The sequence below is a fragment of the Micropterus dolomieu genome, linkage group LG08 (genome assembly GCF_021292245.1).
Source record: "Micropterus dolomieu isolate WLL.071019.BEF.003 ecotype Adirondacks linkage group LG08, ASM2129224v1, whole genome shotgun sequence".
NCBI lineage: Eukaryota > Metazoa > Chordata > Actinopteri > Centrarchiformes > Centrarchidae > Micropterus > Micropterus dolomieu.
In genome coordinates, this window is record NC_060157.1 from 20,977,494 (window position 1) to 20,989,575 (window position 12,082).

General features: G+C 39.6%; 1 protein-coding gene across 1 annotated transcript in view; it reads left to right on the plus strand.

The window, feature by feature from the left end:
* Positions 1–1,011: 1,011 nt before the first annotated feature.
* The window catches only part of cntn3a.1 (contactin 3a, tandem duplicate 1), a 66,543-nt gene continuing 55,472 nt past the window's right edge, over positions 1,012–12,082 (plus strand). The window contains exons 1-3 of the mRNA XM_046057437.1: positions 1,012–1,113; positions 3,062–3,194; positions 6,185–6,360. Coding sequence (XP_045913393.1) covers positions 1,023–1,113; positions 3,062–3,194; positions 6,185–6,360 — 400 coding nt within the window. The 5' untranslated portion in view covers positions 1,012–1,022. The remainder of the gene's footprint in view (positions 1,114–3,061; positions 3,195–6,184; positions 6,361–12,082) is intronic.

A 12,082-nucleotide genomic window follows, 5' to 3' on the forward strand; every position in this document is an offset into this window, starting at 1 on the left:
CCGACCTGATTTCCTCGGGCAGGCTGTTCCAGAGCCTCGGGGCCCTGACTGCAAACGCTCTGTCCCCTTTAGTTTTCAGTCGAGACTCTGGAACAGACAACAGACCTCTGCCCGAGGATCTCAAGGTACGTGCTGGTGCGTATGGGACTAAAAGGTCAGAAATATAACAAGGCGAGAGGCCATGAAGAGCTTTAAAAGTGATCAATAGAATTTTAAAGTCAATTCTAAAACATACTGGGAGCCAGTGTAGTGAAGCTAAAATAGGAGTAATGTGGTCATATTTCTTTGTTCTGGTTAAAAGCCTGGCAGCTGAGTTCTGGACAGTCTGGAGTCGATCAATAGATTTTTGGGTTAAACAGGTGAAAAGGCTGTTGCAATAATCCAGGCGTGATGAGATGAAGGCGTGTAAAATGGTCTCGGTGTCCTTAAAAGTTAACATAGATCGAATTTTAGCTATATTTCTAAGTTGATAAAAACAGAATGAACTGAAATATATTGATTTCACTATAATAACCACACGAAGCTGTTGTTTCATTACAATTGTGCCATATATACATACAGTACAATGAAAATCCTTCAAATATGTGCATGACCTTTTAAAACAACACCTTGGGTTATGCAACATCGTCAGTGTTTGACATTATTCTCTATATAGCATTGCAGTTGCAACTCTAAAAAAACTAAACAAAAAAAAAATCATATTGATGTTAACAGATAATGATTTATGGTATGATTCATAATTAGTGGGAATGATAGTTTTTGCATCACAGTCTTCATTTTCACTTCAACAAACGTATACAATCATGATGATGTGACATTTGTTGGGGTCTGTACCAAACAAACATGTTTTCTTACACCTGTAGGTCGGGGCATCTCTCCAGCACTGCAGTACTTCATTAAGCAAGGATAATACTTTCCACATCCGTGAGGACGCGAGGGTCTGCTACGGTCCGCATGATGAAAAAATCGGCATCAAAGGGAGTATGTGAAGGGTGCGGACGTCCGCGTGCCTCCTGTTTTTTATGCCGTTTTTATGCCGACTACGCTACCAGGACACCAACCAATCTACTGCGCATGTGTGGAACGTGTCCACCAAGCGGACTCCAGAAAGTGGTATAAATAGAAGTAGTCCGCGTCTGCGGGGTCCGCAGCTGTCTGTGTGCACGTCCGCTCTATAGTATATGCGAGCCTTTATAATGCTGTTTTAAATTAATTAATTGTGCAGCCCTAATTGCAGTACATGCAAGATCACCTTTAGGTCAGGGTTTTATTCAGTCAGGAGAACACCCATGGTGGTACAAACACAAATATTCTTTTCTCCTTGTAGCAAATTAAGGTAACTCTGGAAAACGTAAAAATTTTTTATCTAATGCTTTGGCTTTGAGTTGACTTTTGAATTGATGCGAGTTAAAGCGCTAATTAATAACTAAAGGGCTGGATTAGGTGTTAGGGCTGCCAGCTGAATAACCCCAATTTAAGCATTTTTCAAAATGATGCTGAATGTAAATGTTTGTGACTTGATAACTGAAATCGTTTATCAATTTAACAAGGCACAGTAATTCGTCTCATGTTTACCGCAGGCTCTATCATCTTTCCAAGTTTGTGTACAACAAGTGTGAGGATTTGTGTTTGAATATGGACTGTACAAGAAGTATCTTCTGGTAATCAATCATCTCTCAGCGCTGCTTCGAGGGACACGCTTCATCTAACAAAGATTATAATTAGGCTGCCTTTTATTCTGTGTAACTTTCTGAGAGGTTTATCCTTGTGGAGAGGAACAATCATCGTACAAGGTCCCCTGTCAAACATCTCCACCTTCTCAGAGAGTTATTTTGAGTCTTGAGGATAAACCTGTACTCCCGTGGTGCCATAGACTTGAAAAGGATACCTGCCTCACACACAAATTACTTACCTTAAATACAGAATCGTCCTACTTCTGTGCCATTACAGAAATGCAAATGTATTCTGACAAATCCAAATGAATTCCTCTTCTGTCACAGAAAAGAATGTTTATTCCCATGAAGCGCTCACTACCCCATGGGTCACTCTTACAGTGGGCTTTGCCTGCACAACATGCATTTCACTGTACCTTTGTAATTAACTAGGAAACAATGTCACACTAGAAATGCTGCCGTCTTTGTTGTTTGACTGTTCTTGTTTTCTTTTTGTTCTCACAAAGACAACGGATCAACAATGTTATAATATCACTCAGGGAATTCAAAGTTATTTTAATTTATGTGTGTGTTGTGCTGTATACAGCATGTTGTATATCTGAAAGTGTTTCTTCCTTGCAGAACACCACAACAATTATGCTAATAGTAGCCAGTGGACACACACAGTGCATATATGGAAAAATACTGTAAAAGCTTACTGAGCACTGTTGATTTGTTGTTCATTGCAAGCTTGCATTAAAAATAATAATGGGTACTTTGGATATAAAGGTAATGTGTATTCCACTTCTGAGAACAAAAAACAAACTATTAAGAAAGAGCACAAGAATTTGTTCCCTCTCTCAGATAGTCCCCCAACAGTGGAAATAATTGGCTTTTTTCTTTGTCTGAGTAACAAAGGGCATCATTTTGTTGGCTTAAATGAGAGGGGCCGATTAAAAATGACACCATATTACTCTCAGTATTTGTTGTGGCATTTTATTTCAAATGTCTTATTGGAAGACATTCCCTAGGATGGTGGTGATAAGTTTGGAGGGTTTTGATGTAATTGTGCTGAAACACGAAGTCAGTACAGTGTGCCTTTGACAAGATGTTTACAATAAAGTTTTATGAAGGTTACTAGCTGATTATGCAGTACCTCAGGGATCTAGCAACTTTTTATGACCAATATGAAAAATGCTCATGGGCTCCACTCACATGGCCGACGGATTCATGCCAAAGTTAGATACTTACAGCGATTCAACCTTCTTTTGTGCAGCACTTTTTCTCTACTTGCTTCCTTCCTCTGCTTTTGCTCTTTTGATCTACATGCCAGCAGAAAAATGTGAAATTTGATTTTCAGGCTCACCAGGACATCAATATTGATGCGCTTTTGTTGGTTCTCCACTCAGGCAGCGGAGTCCTGCTGAGGCCTGTGTTCACCAAACAACCTGGCAGTGTGGTGTTTCCCCTTCAACCTGGCGAGAATCGCAGAGAGGTGGTGTTTAGCTGTGAGGCCCAGGGACACCCACAGCCCTTCTACAGGTAACACCTGCATGGCTTCATGCACACTGTTTTTGTTACGCAGAACCTTAAGGTAATATTCCAGAGCTTTCAAGGGCAGCATTTGTGGTGAAAACATTTGGGACTGGATTTATTGCCCTGGGAAAACTGGGTATTTGTGGACCTTATGGCTCGCTGCTGCTCACTGCCTACAGCGCTTAGCTTCACTGTCAGTCATGGTGAATTTGAAAATGATGAATTAAGTGGCCTCAGCTGTTGGTCTATTTTATATTTGGATAGGTGGTGTGGACATTGATCTGCTGTAGAATTCACTTTGAGAGCTTCCTATCATCAGTATCACTGATCGTTGAAAAGATCAAGTGACCTAAGAGAATTATGCACCAACACTGTGCTGCTATCATGACTGAGATCGAGTGAAGAAGAAAAACACTGGTGGAATATATTTCCCATACCAGAAATGATGTGGCAGAAACTGTTTTTACAGATCTCTGCTTCAGGCCTGTTACAGTTAACATTTTTTGTACAGCATCACTGCCCAAGGCTACTAAGACATTGCCACAGGCCGTCTGATTTGGAGGTTATCACTACATGATAAACATGATTCAAATATCTTGATGGACTGAGGTGCAGAAACAATTCGCTATCTGTTGTCCCTGTTTAGTACACTGGCCCTGTGAGGTTGAGCGGTCCCCCGGCAACTGAGTTAGCAACAAATTGATGGCCACCTCCTCTGCCGCTAAAATGATGATAAATGAGAACAAATGACAAACGATGATTTGCTTTAAAGTGCATCCAGCGCATACGCTATTAATTCATAGTCTATCGAATGGGGCCACATAGCTGTTGTACTCCTGTCAGCGTAATTAAATGCAAATTGCAAAGCCAAGCATTTAATGTGTAATAGGTTGAAACGATCCCTCATAACATCAGCATATGCGGCCGTTAATGTAGCTTGAAGATCCTTGGTGTTATGCCTAATGTGCACAAATTGAAATGAATGTACAAGATCTTATCACTTGGATCGGCTGGAATACTTATTAAGCAATCAGTCGCTATTTCACTGTCTGGATTGTTCTACTTTTTAGAATGAAAACCAATTTATGAGTTCAAATCTGCAGGGTTTTTTTCGGGCTTCTGAGTTCAAGTTGTGAGAGCGTGCCCGGCAAATCAAATCAAATCAAATTTTGCTTTAATTAACTCTTTAATTACAGCAAGTGCCACCAACTGTGGCAGTTAATATACACCATCAAGAAGTGATTTTCTGATTGATCACAAACTGGTGAGATATCATACTTTTATTCCTTTTAAAGATGGGCCTGATAGACATGTCAGATGGACATATTGCCCCGTTGTTAGTTCAGTCGGCATACATCATCGTGCTGTCATCACCTTGGCAATTTTCTTTTCTTTTCTTTTTACCCAATGTCCCTTGTGCCAGCTTTGGAATTAGTTTTGGGTTTTTGGGTCCTTCTGCGGTTCAGCGGCAGGACACCATATGCTGAGTGGTTCTTCACTGCTGAGTATGTAGGCAGGTCTATTTCAGTGGCGCCAAGGACAAATTAATTTGTCTTAAGACTATCCAATGACCGCTGCCACATAAAGCCCCCACTCCAAGTTGTCACCTGGCCTCTTGATTTGTCTCATCTGGAGCCCTTGGACCAGTTCCAGCTGCAACACCAAATCACTACGTCAATCTAATCAGCCAATCTGCCGTTTAGCACATGCTCCGCTGCATATGTCCCCCCATCCCTCCCTTCTTCAACCCTCCTCCTGCTCTCTTTGTCTAAATCCTTTCCACTGAAAAAGGAGGAACATAGTCAGAAATAGAAACTCAAGATTCCTTTTTCTCAGAGAGCTTTGAAAATCTAATCAAGGCCAAGGAGCTAACATTCAACCTAATTGTGCCTTATTTCTTTGATGAAAAGCGTCTCCTTTTGCAAGTGACTTTTCTTCTTAGTCTGTGTTTACGCTCTTTTTTTTCTCATTTTCTTTCCCTTTGACTGTGATTTGGTTTGAGAATGAAAGTGCCATTTGTGCACTAACTTTGCCTGGGTATGAGGCAGACAATTTCAGCAACATATTGAATAGATGAAATTTATCTGAATACATTTAGAAAGTTTTATACAAAACAAGCTAAATCTTTTTTTCATGTTGTTGTAAACTCTTTACTGTTTACAGTGACTAGAGACTGAGCCTGGTAGTCTACATAATCATTTAGGAGGTTATGGCCACATGCTACATTTGGTTGAACTGGCATCATCAACTCAGCAGGTTTCCTTAGACCATAAGCCTTAATTATGCAAAGTGAACAACATTAAGTCTCTCAAATCAAGCCACACGGACATTGTGCACAATTAAAAGTTGATTGCTGGCAATTGCATCTTGCTGGTCTCTCACTCCCTCACAGACACACTTCTACTGGACTTTCATATTATTCAAAACAAGATGTTTAATCAAAAAAAGCACTATTATCCTGTGTTTTGCATGCAGCCATTTTGTTTGATCAGTCCTGGTGTTTGGCCCTCCCGTCTCATAATCACTATGATTGGATGGGGAGGATTTTGATTTATGGTGAAAGGGCCTCCCTTATGTGGCTGTGATTGATAGAGAAACAGACTGAAAAGAAAAAAAGGAAATGTCAGAGGAATGTAGAGCATTTGATTTGTGAGTTATTTGAAGTGAGAAAAAGCCTGAATTTAAATTAACAGTCTTTTGAAATGACTGTTGCTGATTGCTTCTCATTTCAGTTATATTAATTTTGTTTTTGCTGCAACACACATACGACTTTTTTTTATCAAGAATAAGGGCTGTTTAGACTGCTGGCTACTCTGTATTTTACATTGATTGGACTTCTTGCCATGTGGCTGAGTGTTTTTGAATCAGCATCAGTCTGTCTGAACAAACCAGCATTGATTATCAGACACCGGGCACACGGGTATGAAACCACAGAGGTCATCTAAACTTTTTGTATTAAGAATTTTTTGTTGTGTGTCGTGTGCTTACATTCACAGGTGGAAACTCAATGACTCTTTCATCCTCCCCAGACCAGGGTCACGTTACTCTCTCATGGGAGGAAACTTACACATCAGCCATCTGAATAAAGAGGGAGATGTTGGCATCTATCAGTGCCTGGCATCTAACTCTTTTGGCACCATCGTCAGCAGAGAGGCCAGTCTGCACATTGCATGTAAGTCCATCTTATATTTAACCAAACAATGTGTCATTTCAGAATGTTTGGTAATAACCCTATTCTAATAAGCAAATATACAATAACACAAAAATGTGATAGTTTTGTTTTATTCTATAAAACAATTTGTGTTGCTTTCAGTTTTATTATTGCACTTCAGTTGACTTTAGTTCACCTCAATTCAACTTCATTTCTTTTGAGTTCAGTCGTTGTTTGCTTTCAAAAGTTTCATTAAACATCAGACATTCCGGTTCACTAAAAGAGTAATGACCCAGTAGGATTGGGTCTGGAAATTGTTTTTTGTCAGACCTTATCTTCTCCAACAAAAAACAACCTGCAACAAGAGACCCCTACAGTAGGCTGATGCTGATGAAGTTATTAATGAGAAAACACATATTAACTGGCCATATTTCTCTCAGGGTATGCTTTCACCCTTTAACCCTGACTAGAGCTTGAGTGCTGCTGTTTACTCTGCCTGGTGGTTCTGAACTTCTCACACAGCTGTGATGATTGTGTGGTGGGCCTTGACAGACCCGGAATAGTTGATGCTTTACAGCCTTCATCTATCACATTTTATAAGACCAGAGTCTAAGGCATCTCTGATGGCAAGGTGAACTTGAGGCCTCCACTCTTGATGGGCAGCCCATATTAAATGACAGCCCTGATATCTGTGAACAGATGGTGTGGTTAGATTGAATTCTGATGTCTGTTTCTATGCCATAGCAGACGCAGAGATGGTCCTTGGCAGGGAGAGCACCAGAGGTATCCATCTAGCCACGATTTGGTGCTTCTTTGTCACAAAGCAGCATTAAATCTTCAGCATAGTGCAAATGTTTGCCCCGAGTTGCCAGCAGGCTGTCGATCATATTTACATTTCCTATCAATTTTCGAGGCCTGACCTGAACTGTATGTCATCATGATTGGTCTCATCCATTGCCTGTGCCTGACCTGGGACCTGGTTCTTTTGGATGAGGACAAGCATCAGTGCTGATGTGTCATACATCTTATTTATTGCTCTTGGTTTAACTTAATTAAGTGTGCTGAATGATTGAGCGGGTCTCAGGTCAAGGGAATAAATCATGGAGGAGCAGCCTGTTATGAGAGTCAGTATCGTATCATTCATAACAGACTCTGACTCAGAGTAGCTCAATATGCTCGTTCAAACACCAAGGGGCTTGCACCTCTCCAATAACTGTGTGAGACAATGACCAAGTTAAAGTCCATTAATGGGGAAAAAAATATTACAGCGTGTTCATTATTAAAAACACTATCACACTTCCTGGTGATAGTGAACAAGATCAATGTCTTAGATTTGAAAAAACTAATGATGCCCCATAACATATCCATGAATGTGTAGTGCATACATAAGAGTTAGAATAGCCTACATTTTTAATCCCTGTGAAGGGTTGGATGATGTAACGGTTTCTATTACCATCTGGTAGCGGCTTAAACCTCTAAAAGTATAAAGGTTCTTGATCCTGTTGACAATACAGACTGTTTAAAAGGGCCTGCTGGCCTGCTATGAGTGCTTATAGAATAATCTAGTTGGTTATCGTGCTAGATTGAGTTTCCTAATCTCTTAGAGATATTTTGGTGGAAGTGAAAGGATTTTTACTGATGCAAGATGCAACATTTTACAACAGATTGCAATTGTATTGGATGCCTGTCTTGAAGAAGGAACATGCTACAACCTAGATGCTGTGCTGCTTATAAAGCCACAATGGCAACCCAGTGTTTAATGAAGAGTGAAATAGTTATTTTTATGAAAGGAATGCAGGATGCGACTGCCTTGTATCTGGTGCTCATGATTTCTCCTATTAAATTCAGTCCTGTAATTGCACAAAATTTTAATTTTTTTCTTACTGGCTCCAGTCTAACCTAACTGCCTTATCTGTGTAATTACTTTGCAAGATTTCTATCTCTTGTTTTATTTTTTTCTTGCTTCTCTCATTTCCATCAGCTCTGTACTCTTTATTCATTGCCTTTGCCTCTGGTGAATTAAGTCTGTTTTGAGCTGCAGAGCATCTGAGGAAGGGACAATAACATTTATCGTATGAACTGTTATGCTAAGTGCTCAATCTGGGTTTCAAATAATCTTTTGGGGAGGAAGGCAGCGGGCATTTTCTGAATACTGCACTTCATGATAGTGTTATAATTGTCAGTAGACACCAGCAGTAGCACTCTGTAAGAATAAGGCACCTTTGATGTTCATCACTCCTTAAATGCCATGTGTCACTCACTGCTAGGGTTCACTGCATGATGCTTCTCTGAGAACGGGGGGAGCAGACAAAGACGAGAGGAGATAATGGTTATGGTCACCATCTACACTTATTAATCTTTTATTTTTTCACCCTCATGGTAACAACATGTCGATTGTAGCGTTTTGGTGTCTTGCACTTTACTCGTACCTTCCTGCATACTAATAACTTATTTAGTCAGTAATTAAGTCTACACATCTTTACTTAGTGAGTAGTTACCCTTCCCCCCTCCCTCCACAACCACTGTCAGTTTTTCTCCAATCCAAATAAAGACTAGATCCTAAGAATATTTGCCATTAGTATTGCATGAAAAAAATTGATAGCTGTAAATAACATGTTAAAAGTAGATAATTGCTTTCAGAAATAGCCCCACATCTCACAGCATGTTGACATCGTAATTCAACAGGCTATACTTTAGAAACATCTAGTCTGTTACTAATCTTGTAGCTTATTAGGTTCCAGTCTAGCATTCTTTAGATATTGTGCACTTGGTAGTTAGGGCAATCATTTTCAATAAATCATTTTTTTGATGGTTTACCGATTTAGAAAGTTTTTATTAAATCTTGCTGCACTGTACAAGTGTTGCTTCTTCCCAAGCTTTGACTCAACTATTGTACTTGGTTTGACCAAGCAGGAACCTCCACATCTGAAAAGTGAAGCCAATGCGGAAGTGCCTTTCACCAGCATTCCTTCTAATGGCCAGCAGGGGGAGACTCCACTGGTTGAAAAATAAGCCAAATAGATTGTATTGAAATCTTGACAAAAAGGCCCTACTTCTCGCTTGATTTATTACCTCAGTAAACATTTTCCTAATGAGTTTTTCTTCAATACTGCATGATTTAGTAAATTGGTCCCATTTAGAGTACAATAGATGATAAAGCTGGGTATGCTAGGGTGGCTACTTTGTATTTGAAAGTCACTACCATGGCGACCTGTCAGGCGTAGCATTAACATTAAACATTTAGCTGACGCTTTTATCCAAAGCGACTTAAGATTGCTATACATGTCAGAGGTCGCATGACTCTGGAGCAACGATGGGTTATGTGTCTTGCTCAGGGACGTTGGTGGAGGTTTCAGTTCTCTCACACCAAAGGCATGTGTCTTATTCTCTGCGCCATCACCACCACTGCAACTCGGCCAATATGCCAAACTTTTAAAGTAATTCATGAAAGTAAATGGTTAGGTAAAAAGGCTTTATAGAAGGATCATATTAGTGGGGAAAGCTGAAAAATCTGAGAATGTCATCTCATTAAAATTGGTATTTATATTTGCTGTTTGACTACAGCTGCGTGGAAGGTGAGTAACTCACTGGCAACCTTGGCCTTTGTCAACTTTGCAGCCTCAAAAAAGACATGACTTTTGATAAGAAATGGGAGATTGCGTAATACTTGCAAAATGTAAACACACAAAATTCATTCCATATCCAAATTCCTGTCAGCCTCGGTTATAATTTCATGAGGTTATACCAAGTTCACATCTGAGATGGAAGTGATAGGCATTTATCAGATCATTATTACCACTTGTACTTTCTGTCAAACTTAATATTAATAATTTTTTATTTTCTCTTTGATGTAGGGGATAAAAGCTTATGGGTTCATACTTTAAGAATATGTTCTGTCCAAACCCGCTGCAACTGGTCATCTCACATAAAACATAATAACCCTTAAGTGGAGCCAGATGTTACCATAGCTAGAGAACTTCAAATAAAGCTCCCTTTGGAAAGTTTCTAAAACTCTTTATGCCTTTTGTCCACTGGTTAGGTGACAAATGTAGCCACATCACAAATTGCCCTCAGGCTCACACTCCAATAGAATGGCTTCAATTTTTCTTCTTTACAATTGCCTCTCATTCATTACAATGGGTCACATTGATGTAGCTAGCACAAAAATGCAAATTCACATCCAATTTCATGGATCTGAAAGCACTCAAAATAGCCTGAACCCTGCCACGGAGAAGCACATGGAGGTGCAGTGCCGTGGTAGGCTTGATAAGATGATCCACAGGGTGCAGAACAGCTTGGGTTGTCAGGCATTGTTGGCTTTTAGTGTGTCTAGCTCATTTACGCCCCTCCATACTCCAAAGGAATATTGATCAGGAGAGTTTCACTCTCAGTGTGAGTTGAGCAACTGCAAAGTTCTCATGTGTGAGCCTGGTTTTAGAAAATTGTTAAATCTGATCATGTATGTAGTCCACATTATTTACTGAGGGTAAAGGCACCGAATATCTGGCCATATGCCGCTTTGTAATTATGGTAAAGTATTTGATTCAATATACCATTTTTCGAACCCAGCTTTATGCTTGCTACAGCAACCACAACACTGGATCATTTATGCATACTTTAAGACATTTGAAATAACTTTTCAAAGACATCCTTTCTAATCACCATTGTATGTGGATGATTATTTATAAAAACATGGTATTCTGGCCATTTTCATTTTTTAACTTTTATTGTGTATATATATATATATATATATATATATATATATATATATATATATATAATGTATATATATGCCTATACACAGTATATACATCTGCAGCAAATCTGAATCTACAGAATGCCAACTGTAGATACTGTGTTATTTATCAGCATTTGGACAGTGTGCAGAATATTAACTCAAACCAAAAGATTCACACCATCACCATTCAGAATAATTGCTACAGCAGCTGCTGGGAGGTACTGACTCAGCAGGTAGTGGCCCTGCCAGTGCAGCTATAGTTTAATATGTTATCAGATAGCTTGTTAGCCTGCTCACTAAGCCAAAAGAGTATATTGAGGCAGTTGAAAAAATGGAGCAATTTAAAAAGAGACTCCTTCATTTTGAGCCAAGCTAGTGGCATGGCTCTAGGGATGGCAATGTCATGTTAGTTGGTCTGTTGATTGTTCCACCATTGAATGGACTTTAATGAAATTTCAGAAAATACCAGCCATTCATGGTCCCCAGAGGATGAAAGCTACTTACTTTGGTGATTCCTTGCCTTTTCCTCTAGCACCACTGGCGGGTTGACATTTGTGGTTTAAGTGAAATGTCTTGACATTCACAGCAGACATGTTTGACGCTTCATTGTCGGGGTCCTGGTAATGTGCAGGCTGCTAAACATAAGCATTTATCACAAAGCAGGGCACAGCCTCACAGAGCTGCTACATTGGCTGTAGACTCTTCTTCTTTTTAATCTATTGGTAAGTCTCAAAATATTTATATAAAGCAGATAAAATTTCATGTTCAATCATGTTTTTATCAACTTAGAAATATAGCAAAAATTCGATCTATGTTAACTTTTAAGGACACTGAGACCATTTTACACGCCTTCATCTCATCACGCCTGGATTATTGCAACAGCCTTTTCACCCAAAAATCTATTGATCGACTCCAGACTGTCCAGAACTCAGCTGCCAGGCTTTTAACCAGAACAAAGAAATATGACCACATTACTCCTATTTTAGCTTCATTACACTGGCTCCC